General features: G+C 35.1%; 1 protein-coding gene across 2 annotated transcripts in view; it reads left to right on the top strand.

Moving 5' to 3' along the window:
* Window positions 1–223: 223 nt before the first annotated feature.
* jph1b (junctophilin 1b) overlaps window positions 224–16,307 on the top strand; it is a 35,228-nt gene continuing 19,144 nt past the window's right edge. Inside the window, exons 1-2 of one of the 2 annotated variants that reach the window (XM_056476891.1) lie at window positions 224–884; window positions 4,955–5,717. In XM_056476891.1, the coding sequence (XP_056332866.1) occupies window positions 506–884; window positions 4,955–5,717 (1,142 nt within the window). In that variant the 5' untranslated portion in view covers window positions 224–505. The remainder of the gene's footprint in view (window positions 885–4,954; window positions 5,718–16,307) is intronic. The other variant, XM_056476901.1, reaches the window with a different exon arrangement.

Here is a 16,307-nt window from a genome sequence, read left to right as displayed (position 1 = left end):
AGGTTGAGAGCCACTTAATATGCTATATATAAATAGAAAATGTAGGCATTTAATTAGAAATCATATTAATAAAAAGCTGCCCGTATGGTCCTATCTATTCTGATGAAGAAAAACTCAAACTTATGGCGTTCACCCAACTGTGAATGTGGTCCAGCGCGAGGGCGGGCTTGTAGTACTGACGTCATCAACTGGGTGTCTCTCGCCCGGCTTTGGGCTCCTGTCTCCTCTCTCTCTCTCCCTCCCTGTGAAGCGAACAGGGGGGAGAGGATCATAAAAAAAGCCCGGAACGGCGACAGTGACAGCGCCTGCGGCTCCGGCGCCTGTGCGCGATCCTGCCTCTCACTCACCGCCAACACTCGCACCGATGCGCGCGCTCCGCCAGCACCTCCAGCAGACAGCACCGCACCGCACCGCAGTCTGACATTCACCCCGTTTACTGCTGTTGTCGTTAAGCATCCGACCGGCCATCGAGACGCAAACACTTTCAATTCAACCCTTCATCTGAATGACGGGCGGACGGTTCGACTTCGACGATGGCGGCACTTTCTGCGGTGGATGGGAGGACGGAAAAGCCCACGGACACGGCATCTGCACCGGCCCCAAAGGCCAGGGCGAATACTCCGGGTCCTGGTCCAACGGCTTTGAGGTAGTCGGGGTTTACACCTGGCCCAGCGGGAATACATACAAGGGCTACTGGGCTCAGGGGAAGCGGCACGGGCTCGGCGTAGAGTCCAAGGGGAGGTGGCTGTACCGCGGGGAGTGGAGCCACGGATTTAAGGGTCGCTACGGGGTTCGCCAGAGCCTCAATACACCTGCCAGGTATGAAGGCACATGGAGTAATGGACTGCAAGACGGATATGGGGTCGAGACTTACGGGGATGGGGGTGAGTTCAGCTAAACATCACTTGACCTATTTAGTGTTCTTTAAAGTCTTGCGCGTGTCATGATGATGCTGCTGTTGCTGCTCAGTAAAATCAGGTCTGTTTTGTAATGTATATCATTATAAACTTAGAGATGTGATGTATAATTATAAGAAGTATAGCTTTTCCTCTTCTTTTGATGTGTGTTTGATCAAAACAAGACTGTGCCTTGAGTTATTTCCAGTGCCCGACTGTTAGATTTTACCCCTAAATCATGCTCTACAGATTTATGAAGCACTTTGCCCATGTGGTTGGGTTGATGTATGGCATATAACTGGTCAGCAGAAGCTGCTCACAGAGGTCATGGCTAATAATAGTTACATCTGCAACATGTCAAATGAAAGCTCTACTAGTAGACTAGCAGACAAGCTTTTGTCTCTGCTTATTTCTTTTGAATTAGACATTTTGTGTTGCTAGATGAACATTCTGTGCTGGCTGGAAGTTAAGTGATTCACTTGTTTGTACACCTAAATGACAAATACATGTTACAGTTAACAAAATTTGCTTAACAAAAATATGTATATACAAAAGATACATAAGGATATTTCGTGTAGTAAAATATACTTATAAACGAGTGGTAAGGTCAATTGTTGAATTCATATTCATTGACAAAATAATATCGCCTAAACATATAAATTGAGATAACATAGTTCTGCGTTTTCAGCTTTTATATATTTTGTATTATAAATAATATTCATTCATTCATTTTCTTTTCAGCTTAGTCCCACAGTGGGGTCACCACAGCGGAATGAACCACCAACTTATCCAGCATATGTTTTACGCAGCGGATGTCCTTCCAGCTGCAACCCATCACTGGGAAATATAAATAATATAATAATGTTAAATCCAACATAGATTATTTACAGTTACTTGACAAATCAAAAATTTCCTGGAGCAGTTGAACTTTTAATATTCTCTACAGTATGTGTTAACAAAATGAATACCTGATGCTAATATTGCATCATCTTTAAAATAGTGCAGGGTACATAGTCAAACTGTATACTTTAAGAAACTGATGTATTGATTTTAATGTATGAGCTACAGTAAGATTAAAAAAACATTATTATGTCGGCACCAATAGCCTAGTGATTAGTGCGTCGACACATAGCACTGAGGTGCTCGCGGCGATCCGAGTTAGATTCCCGGCTCGATGTCCTTTGCCGATCTCCCTCCTATCTCTGCTCCCCACGCTTTCCTGTCTGTACAATCTTCACTGTTCTATCCCAATAAAGGTGAAAACCCCTTAAAATTATATATATATATATATATATATATATATATAAAAAAACATTAATATTCAAATATTTCGTCCACTAAATATTATAAAGTCTTTTAATAAATTTAAATCCGAGCTGTTTTGATATTTAAAAGACTTTGTGAAGTTCTTTTGAAAAGTGGTGGCGTTAGAGATTTGGGCCTGCTGTTAAATTTATAAGGCAGGATCACACATTACCTCTCACTCATAACTCACTTTCATCCATGAGACATCCTGAAAGTACAGGTATAGCACAGCTAGGTTGCTGAGATGAGGGCTCTTTTGCACTTTATATATCTTAAATGACTTCCATTCGGCCTCTTTAACTGTTAATTGAATATTAGCTTCTCAGCATTCCTGCCAAAGACATACGCAGAATGAGAGGATAAATAGGTAAATAAATAAGAGTTATGGTTGGCTGGATCCACAAACTTCACAATGGCTCAGATTACTTCCATGTTTTAAAATAGTGCTGGCTCTGCTGTTGAAGCTGTTAGGTTTGACAGGCCGGCATATGAGATATAGGAGGGAGAGCTGTTCACGTCGTCAATTCGCCGTCATAACCTGGATAGGATTACGCTTGTATAATTCTAGCCTGACAATAATTTATTCAATTCTTATCTGATACTATTTTATTAATGTGTTTTAGCACTTTACATATTTGCTAAAGGTCAGAATTCAAATAAAACCGTACATGGCGGTATAAGGGAAGAAAGTTTTATGTCTGTAATGAGTAGTGAGGATTTACTGAGCCGCTGAAAACTTTGGGGTCAGGAAGTTTTTTTTAAAAGCCTTATATAGCAAAAAAACACATTAAACTAACTATGTACAATTTTTTAATACATGTTTTTTCTGTTCATTAAAAATCTCAAAATATGTATCTTTTCGCACAAAATCTTTAAGCAGTTTCATAATCATTTTTAACATTAAATGCCTTCAGACGGCATACTTTCCATTACATTGAAATTATTTTTTAAATTAAAATATTTGTATACAGAAAATGCAAGAAATGCACAGCTTAAAATATTATTTACAGGATGCACAAGAGTTATTTTATTTATAAGAGATACTGCTTATTTTTTTATATGAAAAACATTTAAAAGAATTTATTTTGTTTCCAAAAGTGCAAGTTATTTATTTTCACTTTTATAAAAGTGAATGTATAAGAAAAAAGTTTAGGCAATGTGTGTTTTAATTTCAGCTGTTCAACGCTAATGTTCAATAAATAATAATTTATTTTTTATAAAAAAGGAAAAATTAGAAAATTAGATAGTAGATAGTGTGTGTTTCCTTCAGTTATTTTAAAATCAAGTAATCGAACCCTTCATTCAGAAATCTTTCATTTGTAATATGTGAACATATTTACTGTACAAAACCTGTCAGTGAACTATGAGGGCAGAAAAAATTAAATAAATAAATGTAAAAATCGTTCAATAAACATAATCGAGTAAAATGTTCAATCAATTGAGATTTCGATTTTAGGCCACATCGCCCAGCCCTATTCAGCATTGATAATAATTAATGTTTTCTAAGCATCAGATCAAAATATTGCAATGATATCTGAAGGATCACAACACTGAAGAGTAGTGTAATGAAGATTTTGATACTTTGACATCACAGAAATGCATTACAGTTTTAATAAATAGAAAAACTGCATGAGTTGATGTTACTGTATTTACTATATATTTACTGTATTTTCAAATAAATGCAACCTAGTTTTGGATAAAAAAATATGTATAGTAAGTTTAAAATATTATAATGGTTCTTGAAGTGATTAATCAAAAAATAAAGCTTTCCTTCAGCATTATTCTTGAATTCAGTCTTTTAATAAAATAAAAGGAGTGAGAAATGAATTGATCTCGAATTAAAACTTAAAATTCAGAACTACTTTAAAATAGTAAATAGAACTATCAATGGGCTCTGTGCACAGCTAGAGTTTTAATGCCAACGATAAACTTCCGGTGAAAGTTTAATGCGACTGTTTCAATTCCACAAGGTTGTTTTTACAGCATCGATATTGTAATGTAATTACAGTACATTTAGTTTAATAGACTTAAGCATTTATTTAGTTGTTCAAGCGTAAAACGAGATTAAAGACCGTAGTAACCACTAGTGCCATCAGTAGCAACAGGTTACTGCAGAAATTCCATTGAAAATACTGGGGTAAAGTAAGCTGTCATATTTTAAAGACATGACGGGTGGAAATAGAATTTAATGGAGTGCTTCTTGTCCGATCTTAGACCCACTTTATATCGTATATCTAACAGGCAGGGAAGATTGCTGATTTTTAAAGAAATTAGATCTTAAACGTGACAATTTTGTAATGGAAAGACAGTTCACCGGAAGGCCTTGGGCTGCTTGGCTGAAAATTAAATGTACGTGTGTATATAGCCCATTACCAATACTGTTTCAGTAATCCTGATAATTAGATTAGACTAAAATTCATTCATCAGAGATAATTATTTAACAAATACTTCATTTAGCTTCGTTTAACCAGGAATAAGCCTTTTTATTTATAAAACAGTTCATTTATATCTTAACCCTTAGATTAAATTGTTTTGTTTAGCTGTAAAATAGCCAGTAATTGTTTGCTAATATTATAATCCATCTAAGCCACCAGCATTCATCAGTCAATTAAAAAAAAGAGATTCAAAACATCAAAAACCAACATTAAATCACCCAGAGATGCCAGTTCCTCTTGTGTTTTCTTTTGTTTGTAATCCCTGTATTATGTATTATGCAATACCTAGACTAAAGTCTCTCTAATCCCTTTTGCCAGGTACATACCAGGGCCAGTGGATGGGTGGCATGCGGCACGGATATGGCGTACGTCAGAGCGTCCCTTACGGCATGGCCACCGTCATCCGCTCTCCGCTGCGCACCTCACTGGCCTCTCTCCGCAGCGAGCAAAGCAATGGCTCCGTCCTCCAGGACCACATGTCCGACAGCCCTGCTGGCACCCGCGGCGGCTTCGTCCTCAACTTCCACAGCGACAGCGAAGTGGTCTCCGGCAAAAAAAAGGGCCTGTTCAGACGAGGTTCACTGTTTGGGAGCCTCAAGCAGCTGAGGAAGTCGGACTCCCGGTCCTCCATATCCAGCAAACGCAGTTCTGCACGAAGTGACGCCACCATGAGCCGAATCAGCTCTAGCGACGCAAACTCCACTATTAGTTTTGGAGATGGAGAAGTGGCTGATGAATACATGCCGGCTGAGGACAACGTGGATGCCACCACCACAGAATCATACTTGGGGGAGTGGAAAAATGATAAGCGGAACGGTTTCGGTGTCAGCGAACGCTCCAATGGGATGAAATATGAAGGAGAGTGGATAAACAACAAACGCCACGGCTACGGGTGCACAATGTTCCCTGATGGGACGAAAGAAGAGGGGAAGTATAAAAATAACGTTTTGGTGCGGGGCATAAAGAAGCAGCTTATTCCCCTCAAGAACACCAAGACGAAGCAGAAAGTGGACCGTGCTGTCGAAGGAGCCATTAGAGCATCAGCCATTGCCCGAACAAAAGTAGAAATTGCCACCTCAAGGTTAATACTTCATTCAGATCTGCCCTACATCACACTTACAATTACATCTCAATGGTGTAATACCAATAACATCTTTCTTTCTTTCTTTCTTGCTTTCTTTCCTACATGTCTTCATCTAACCTACATTGTTGCACAGAATAAGTGCATTCCATCAAGTAGAGGTGGTAGAAAAAAAACTTTTTAAGAGCTGCATAAAGTTTTAAGGTTAAGCTAAATTCAAGGCCATTTGTGGACTTTATTTAATTGCTCGACAGAGTGATGTTTCACCAGCTCATAGTTCAAGTGTTATACCTTGCAAAGGCAATATGAAGGCATTATTTGTAGATTGGAAAGCATTAAATTGGATACACAACGCTCACTTATTGACAGGCAGCTGCTTTCCACTGCTCATCTTTGCTTTGTATGTGAATCGGCTGTTCTTAACCCTGCATAAGCCAACAGTGAAGCTGAAATCAAATACTTTTTAAATTATGAAAATATGTGACAAAATAAGTAGCTTGCAGTTAATTGTAATCAACAACAACGAAAAAGTGGCCAGTATGACGTAAAGTATGATGAACCATTTCTGGATACATTTTAAAGCTTGTATATGGCTAGACACTTTACTAAGCCACAGAAGACGATTTGTGAATGACAGCTAAGCGATGCAACTCATTCTGGTTGGTCACATGACAGTGACTAATATACAGTAGTATGTCCAGATTACATTCATACTAACTATACACATTCATGCTATTTAGAACATAATTTTTTCTGTTCATGATGGCTTTACTTATTTAGAATAAGTATCAGTATCAGTTAAAGAGAGTAAATGATTTCAGACATAGCCAGTCTCGCAGAAATTTGTAACTATTTTAGTTAACAAATAGAAATTTTCGTACTAAGGAGATCTTTAGAATTCATAAAAATTAGGGCCCTATCATACACCCAGCGCAATAAGGCACAACACGTGTTTGCCCCAACGTGTTACTATTTTCAGAGCAACGCAACCTTAATTTTCCAGTTTATAGTATAGTATTTTTCCCAGTAAATCCATTTGTGCCACTTTGTGGACTCATGGGTGTTCTGGTCTAGAAAAGAGGTGTGTTAAGGCGCATTGTTGGCACGTTGATATTTTGAGGAACTAAAATAGACTGTGCAGTAGACTAGTTGAAAGCAGGTCTAAAGTCCAGCGCAGAGCGTGTTAGTTATGCGCCTCGCTTACACATTGCTTGAAAAGTACAGGATGTAAAGCAAAACGCAAATATCTTCACAAATGAAAAATTATTAAAGGAATAAATTATTACAAAAGTTATTACTTTCTACATAAATATAAAAACCTCTACCTCCATGCCTTCTTCATCTTGGGTGGCTTTTTTTAGTTTATTCATGACTATTTATTATATGCATGATTATTTATTATATGCATATTTATATTTGTTTTATTAAAAACAAGCTTAGATCCACCTGTCAGGTTTTGGACCATCTAGGGCATAGCATGAGTATTTGGATAACTCAGATTTTTGACCACACTTTGTTATTGTTGTTCATTTATTAATTTGCTGGAAATTAGAACAGAATTTAGAAATAGTTTTGACACAAATCTTTGCGCTTAACAAACGAAATTAATTATGTAGGCTAATGGATGTCTGTGCATACAATACCGTTTCCTTATCAACGAAAGAGAAAAAGAAAAAGTCAATTTAAAGGCCGATTGGAGGAGGCTCATTCTTTATCCTTACACTGCAGATGGTCTGTTTAACTGTTTTCTCTCACTAGTGAAACATTCAGTTTTTCCTCTTACAAAGTCCAACATGTAAATAGCAAATGTGCCATGGCGCAATGCAACAACTCTGAAAGGGAATTGGAGATGAGACCCTGATTGGTTTATTCTCAAAACACACCCAGAACTCATTAAGAGAATAAGCACAACCCTGTTAGACCTTCCGCCGCGGAGCAAAGCGTATTTATCCGTCCTTAAAAAAGCAAAAGTGGATTCGGACACACCCTTAATTAGGGGTGTCAAAATTAATTGTTTCTTCTGTGCACCGCGATGCAGACCCGGACAATTCGGTATCGGTTCAGTAAAAATCATAACTGGTTATTATGTAGTGACGTCATTTATCTCATATGCGCTATGTCGCCGTAGCTTACAATGGCGAGGGAGGCGAGTGCGAGTGTTTACAACACTCCAACTACTTGAAAACGCAGAAACTGTGCACATTTTCACTGCGTGTGTGTTTGCTGGACAGTCTTTCGCTTACACTTACAGCTGAAGCCACTATTTCACTGTAATTGAGAGAATGAAAGTACACTCCATTTCTCTCTCTCTCTCTCTCTCTCACTGTGAACCCTTTGACCTGCTGGAGTGAGTTTTGCTCAAGGCAGTTACGTACTATGGAATCAATGGCAGTTTTTCCAACATACTTCAGTAAATCTTCTTTTGTGTTTAAGATAAGAAAGAAACTCAAGTGGGGGACGAGTAAATGACAGAATTTTTTCATTTTGAGGTGAACTAAGCCTTACTACAAAAGATGGTCAGTTATGTCTTGAGAATATCTGATATGTTAAAATTAGATCTGTGCATTAGCTTGAATGCATCCTATCTACTTAATATACTGTCATCAGTAGTACTAAACAGCTTGTCTGGAAATTTTCAGATACCTAAAGCACTCTATTATATAGGAGATACTGAGATCTAAATTTACTTGTATATTTTGAAGCTATATTTAGTTTAGTTTTGATTTATTATATAAGAAACAGTCCACTTTTTTTGGAAATAGGCATTTTACAAGTCATCTAGGGTTAAAGAGTTACCATTTTTGAATCAAATCAACCAATCTCTGAGTCTGTTGGGATCACTATAGCTTAGCTTAGCATAAATCATTAAATTGGATTAGACCATTAGCATCTTGCTGAAAAATAACCAAAGAGTTTCTGTAGTTTTCCTACTAAACGAGTCAAGCTTTAAATTAGAAAATAAGCAAAACTCTCTTTTTTTGTTTGAGTGAGATGCTAACGGTCTAATCATGTTCAATGATTTATGCTAAGCTAAGTGTTTAGGTGACTTGTAAAATTAGTCCTAAAGTGTTCGTTTAAAACTTGGAGTGTTCATTTAATATGGAACTTATACTAAAAGTACTTTAATAGTTCAAAGTAATTTTAAGAAAAATGCACAAAAACATTTGTTTAAATATATTTATAGTATGCATATATTTAAAGAAAATAATTACTAAGACAAAAAGGATCAAGAAACTTAAATGATTCACATTTTGGTGAATTAATGGCTATTTTGTATGATTTTATATAACATTTAAATGTAGGATTCTCAGAAAAAAGTAAGCATCAATGCCTACTTCTAATCATAACCACCATTGTGTGAAAATACGCAAATATGAATGTCACTAATTGACCAAAACATAAAACTGTAGTACGAATTGCTCTATAGGAGCCTTAAGGAATTGAATTGTCATTCTTAAAACCAGAACTGAGTTGGATCGATGCCTAAAGATTCCCACCCCTACCTCTAAGTAGTGTCAGACATGCATGTTGTATCTGAGATGAGGTCTGTTCATTCTCTCTTATGTGAATGAACCAAACGCAGCAGGGAGGAGTCCAGGCAAACCGGCAGGCAGCTATTGTGCAGAATAGCCCCCTTGAATAGTCTGTTTGCATGAGTGCCATCACAAGCCCTCCGGCCAAAGCTCTCATGCTGATCACATAATCAATGCAGGGCCAACAGGATGTGCTGAATGAAGTCGCAGAGGACTCAGGGGTGCCTGTCGTAACGCTTACACTCAGTTAAATATTTTTTAAAGGACAAATGGCATGCTACTTTTATCGTTACCGCTCATTATGGCGATGAAAAGGCCTGAATGTTCCTGAGAAGAGTTAAGCACAGATGTGTAAAGCTCAAAAGAGATACTTATGTAACTTAGTGGTGTGGTGGGATGTGTAAATCAAACGCCAAATGCGTTTTCAAAGGCGAAGCTGCTTCATACCTCTGGGATCGAATTACCATCAGAGCTTTTAATAGCTATCATACACAAATAATTATTAAGCCGCACATGCAGTCATGCAGTAGTGGAAGAAATACTGTTTTCTAAACACAACAACAGGCATTTTGACACTTTAGAAACTACTGAAAGCTTCTTTCTTTTACTTGTAATTCATTGACAAAGCCGGTTTAAAGTACTTTTTTTCATTAAGTAGAAGCAGGTTGAAAAAGATCAGCGTTTGTTAAACAGGGATGATACAGTAAGTGGTGTCTCTGATCCTTCTGATTAGGAATGCTCCTTTCAGATTGAGAATGAGACACTCATTTATTCGGGTTTTGTTTCTCACAAAAATCTCACATTTACTAAAACTTAAAATGTTAATTTTAGAAGACTTTTGACAAACTTCAAAATGACTTGAAAAGTAGTTTAGAAATAAGTGTTGCCTTTAATATTTTATATTTGCTTGTGCATTTTAAAGCTAGATTTGGTTGGTTAAAATTCCTAACATTCTGTAGTTTTGATTCATTGCTCATGTAATTATTTAAAAAAATTTACTATATAAGTAATTGATTAAAGAGTACAAATGAATTAGACATTCAAAGTCATTAAACTCATTAATTAATAATAAAGTATCAGATTTTCTGGGAAAGCATAAATATTTTAGTTTGAATATTTGCATGCAATATCATTAATAAACAAAAATATGATTTCTTGGGGGGAAGATTCATTAAAATATCATTAGCAATTAATTCACCAAAATGTTAACTGATTATGAATTGCCATGAGATTATGTTAGTTAACAGGTATTATTTTGGAATCAGTTTATAATTTGTATACTGAAAATCTTTACACTAAGCCCTGATTTATTTGTCGTGTTATTCAGAATATTCAGTAACAGTGTTTCATTCATTTTCTTTTCGGCTTAGTCCCTCTATTAATTTGGGATCGCCACAGCGGAATGAACTGCCAACTTATCCAGCATATGTTTTATGCAGCGAATGCCCTTCAAGCCACAACTAATCACTTGGAAAACATCCATACGCTCTCATTCACACAAATACACTACGGACAATTTAGCTTCCTCAATAGTTCATATCTTTGGACTTGAGGGGGAAACCGGAGTACACGGAGGAAACCCATGCGAACACAGGGAAAACATGCAAACTCCACACAGAAACGCCAACTGACCCAGCTGGGACTCGAACCAGAGATCTACTTGCTGTGAGGTGATCGTGCTACCCACTGCACCACCATGCAGCCAGTGTTTCATTCATCAATGAATATTTTGAAGAGTCAGATATTTTCAACGAATCTGTTAACTAACTTTGTTTCCCTCACAGTCCAAAGACATGTGGTACAGGTGAATTAACTAAAATAAAATGGCGGTAGTGTATGTGTGAGAATGTGAGAGTGTATAAGTGTTTCCTAGTACTGGGTTGCAGCTGGAAGGACATCCGCTGCATAAAACATATGCTGGATAAGTTGGCGGTTCATTCCAATGTGGTGACCTCTGATAAATAAGGGACTAAGCTGAAGAAAAATGAAATGCTATTTTTGGTTGGTTAAAATTTTTAATGTTCTGTTGTTTTGATTCATTACTGTAATTATTTTTATTTGAATTCACTAAATAAGTAATTTAATCAAAATGTACAAATACATTAGACATTCAAAGTCATTAAACTAATTAATTAATAAGAAAAAAACAGATTATCTGGGAAAGCATACAGTTTAAGTCAAAATTATTAACCCCCCTCTTTGAATATTTTTCCTTTTTAAATATTTCCCAAGTGATGTTTAACAGAGCAAGGAAATTTTCACAGTATGTCTGATAATATTTTTTCTTCTGGAGAAAGTCTTATTTGTTTTCTTTTGGCTAGAATAAAAGCAGTTTTACATTTTTTAAAAACATTTTAAGGTCAAAATTATTAGCCCTTTTAAGCTATTTTTTTTTCGATAGTCTACAGAACAAACCATCATTATACAATAGCTTGCTTAATTACCCAAACCTGCCTAGTTAACCTAATAAACCTAGTTAAGCCTTTAAATGTCACTTTAAGCTGTATAGAAGTGTCTTGAAAAATATTCAGTAACATATGATTTACTGTCATCATGGCAAATATAAAATAAATCAGATATTAGGAATGAGTTATTAAAACTATTATGTTTAGAAATGTGTTGAAAAAATCTCTCTGTTAATCAAAAATTGTGGAAAATAGTAAATAGGGGGGCTAATAATACAGGGGGGCAATAATTCTGACTTCAACTGTAAGTATTTTGGTTTGAATATTTGCATGCAATATCATTAATAAACAAAAATATGATTTCTTGGGGGGAAAAGTTATAAATGGATTGTACAAATAAGATTAGCCAATACTTCACCAAAAATGTCAATTGACTATGAATTGCCATGAGATTATGTTAGTTAACAGGAATTATTATGGATCCAGTCTAGATATTGTATAGTAAAAATCCTTGATTTGTTTGTCATGTTGGAGAGTGTTCAATAACAGTTTCATTCATCAATGAATATATTCTAGAATCTGATTGTTATTTTACAAATCAGTTAATTAACTTTATCACCTGTCTGAATGATTTGTTTTGAATTTTTTTTTACCAAACTAATTCACAAGCTTATCTGTACTCATTTATAGAGTTCTAGTGGTAAACAATTCACTGACAATTATCAATGAACAATGACCTTAATTTCAGTCTGAGCCACTTTTGTGATACTTTTGTATTTAAAAGCTCAAGAGCAAAGACTGTGATTTTTTTTTCTTCTTTTTGTCTTCCAAATAAAAGGAAGAAAAATTCACCTGAAATTTAAACACTGAATAAACACAACATTCTCTTTCCTTCGGTTTAGTCACTGATAATCAGGAAATAGTCTGTTTGCAGTACAATAAACCCAACGACTCTAGCATATGTTTTACGCAGCAAATGCCCTTCCAACCACAACATATTGAGAAATAAACACAACATTTTGTATTACACCCATTCCTTGTTTTCCATGTACTCATTTTTTTTTTATTCTGTTAACAGTGTTATTTACTTCTTTCCGCCAGCACACACACAAAAAACGTGTCCTTGTCCTATTCATTCATTACCATGTGCTTCTTTCTGATAGCTGAAAGAGCATGAATTTTAATGAAAGCTGCTGCTATAATGAGGCTTGCACAGTCCATGTAGCTAATGAAATAGTAATATGTCCCAGAGCTTGCTGGATGAATTAAATATCTCTCAGTGCCTTTGAAGATTGTTACTGAGAGTAGTGATAAGCACTGTGAGGGTTCAGGGAATGTGTGGAGAGTCTGAGAGGGCTTTGGATTGCCTTGAAGGAGTGCAGAAAAGGATTGAGAGAGAAAGAGAGAGAGAGGTTTGTGAGACCTGGTCTCTCTCACATATATGTGTACTGTGTGTCAGCACTGAGCCTGACTAAATAAGGCAAGGCAGGAGTTGAGCTTCTCAATCGCTGAGGAGAATATATAGTCTTGCAGCCGTCACTGATACAGTAGCCAGTTTGAGTCCTGTTATCATCTGCTAGAGCACTCAGGTTTACAAGTGTGAGTATGTGAGCACTGACTTTCTTCTTTTTATTCATGGCAATCATAATTCCTGATAAAATACGTAGTTACCTCACACATGCTTAAAAAATGGTCCCAATCTGTGTTTTTTTTTCAGAGCTTCTCAGGAATAACTTTGAAGAATTAATTATTCAAGAATGAGTAGCTTTTTAATTTTGTAGTTATTCCCAATATTTTTCTGTTGTTGCTTTTTATTTTATTTTATTTTATTTTATTTTATTTTATTTTATTTTATTTTATTTCGGCTGGGTCAGTTGGCATTTCTCCCTGTTTCTTGGGGAGTTTGCATGTTCTCCCCATGATCACGTGGGTTTCCTCCGGGTGCTCCGGTTTCCCCCACAAGTCCAAAAACATGCAGTATAGATGAATTAGGTAAGCTTAATTGTCCGTAGTGTATGTGTGTGAATGAGTGTGTATGGGTGTTTTCCAGGGATGGGTTGCAGCTGGAAGGGCAACCCCAGATTAATAAAGGGACTAAGCCGAAAAGTAAATGAATGAATGAATAATTATTTTATTTTGTTTTATTTTATTTTATTTTATTTTATTTTATTTTATTTTATTTTATTTTATTTTATTTTATTTTATTTAATTTTATTTTATGCGGCATTGTAAAGACTGGTATTCCAGTGGGAACAATTCCTTTGATTTTATATGATAGATTTATGTATCCTGTGAATCTCTAGATCTGGTCAAGGCTTTAATATATGGGATTACCTTAACAGATTAACCATGTTTCTTAAGCTTCTGTTTGTCCTCCACAGCAGTTTATGTAGAGGAATGTTTTCTTTTATGATAGTCTCCTTTATACGCTTTGTTTTGTAGTGAATTGTTGCAAAAATTAATTTGACGCTAGCAGATGTTTTAAATGTTTCCATAGGCAACTTAATTTGACTCTTAATTACCCCTTATTTTTGTATTATTGCTGCTTATTGGTTTATGATGGTCAAGTTCATGCATAAACATATGTTAAACACAAAAATAGTGTATAAAATGCATACATTAGGAACAAATCAGCTTCAAACAAGAGTTACTTTAATGTTAATTAAAGTCACAGTTAAAGGTTCAGTGTCAGTAAGAGTTTTGTTTTTGAAAAATGAAATTGGCTGCATATATTCGATCAAAATACAATATTATTAAATATTCTTTATGGTTTTTAATATACAGTGCTCAGCATAATTGAGTACAGCCCGTTTTGAAAATGAATATTTTTATCTATTTCTCAGTGAATATAGGCAATGTATTTTGGTGCATTTAAACAAAACTGATTTATTAAACAGATATATTTGTTAAAATTATATTTTAGTCACCAAACATATTAAGAAATGTAAAGAAAATACAATTAAATTCAAGCAAAATATTGCCAAAAAAATTACAACATACAAGTTTTTTTCAATTTTTTTGTTTCTCTTGATTTTGCCTCTTTTTAAAATTTGTATTTATTTGTTTTTCTATGAGATATAAATTTGGGTGTACTAGTTTTTGGACCCTTATCATAGGTTATTTTGTTATATAAGCCCCAGATTTGGCTTCAGTACTGACAAATCTAATGTATATATTAGTAATCTAATGTATAACATTAAAGTAACTCTTGGAATTCCATTGTGTTCCCAAACAAATAAGGGAACTCTTGGAGTTTCATTGTGTATATATATACATACACGTTTTACGTATAGTATCTGGCAATATGTAAAATAGTTATACTTCCTCATAAGTTAAGGGTGGCCAATTAGAGTCAATCCTGCTTTAAGGACAGTTAAAGTGGAATATGATATTTATATATGTAGATGGTATATACATATAACCAGCATCATTACTCTGATATTCAGTATCACATATACCTTCAGAAAGCATAGTAATATGATAAATTAGTAGTTATCTTATGACTATAAATGCATAAACAGTTTTCTGTTGAAACAGTAACATATTTTAAGACTTTTTTGATATTTTTTGAAAGTTCAAAAGGACATTTATTTAAATCATTTATTTTTTGTAATAACATAAACGTTTTGATCACTTAAACTTACTGAAGAATGAATAGCTTAGACATTTATAGACCCCAAACCTTTGAATAGTAGTGCATGTTGACGATGTTTATTACTGTTTGTAGTATTTGCCGAAATGTATTTCTCGTTTATATTAATTAGCCCTAATGTGAGGTGCGTTTCCTAAACAACGACGTAACTCGAGGCTTAAATTTCATAGTACGATACATCGTTTGCAAAAAGAAGGATGTAGTGAGGAGTGTTTTCCAAAACCGTAGTTTCTCCGTCGCAGACCCATCATTTGAACCACATTGGTTATAACGTAAAACACCCATAATGAAGCTCTAAACAGGGTGGAGTAACTACTTTAAAGAAAACCCCCATCATTTTTTGTGCAAATTATATTGTGTTACACGCACACACATCATTAAATAAAATCCAATATTAGTTTTGGTAAAAACATGCATTCGTTTTCCATATTAACTGAAATATATGTAAACAACACCTATATGTTTCTTCTAATCTCAAATATAAATTTTTAATGGTTGTAGGCCTAATTCACAGTAGGCTATTCATTAATAGTAGTTATTATTATTATTAGGTGTGATATTGTTTATTTATTTTTTATTTGTTTTGTTTTTTTAAAGTCTACTTTTACAATTTGACACATTCAAACTACTGCAGAAATGTTCTAACCAACAGGCCCATGTCATATACAGTAAAGAGACATCTCTTAATAAAAAACCTACTATAAATTTAAACCGTTAACGTATCATACGCCTATATTTTAGTTTTCACAAGCTATGAAGACTTAACATAACCACTTTTAAATAATAGGTCACCTACAGCTTTCTTCATGAGCCAAGACTGCGTTAAAAATGGCATGAATGTTTTGAATCTGTGCACTACGAAGGGGGCACAATTGTCAATATGAAGATTGCTAAAACTGAACTCTAAAAAATACTTTCAACGCAAACTACAACTAAGAGAGATGACTTTAATACTTTTCTTTTTAAATCATTCCAAATTTAAATGTTAGAATGTTCTAAA

This window comes from Danio aesculapii, chromosome 2, assembly GCF_903798145.1.
Source record: "Danio aesculapii chromosome 2, fDanAes4.1, whole genome shotgun sequence".
NCBI classification, from domain to species: Eukaryota; Metazoa; Chordata; class Actinopteri; order Cypriniformes; family Danionidae; genus Danio; species Danio aesculapii.
Note: the sequence above shows the minus strand (reverse complement) of the source record. Positions and strands in the feature narration are given on the sequence as shown.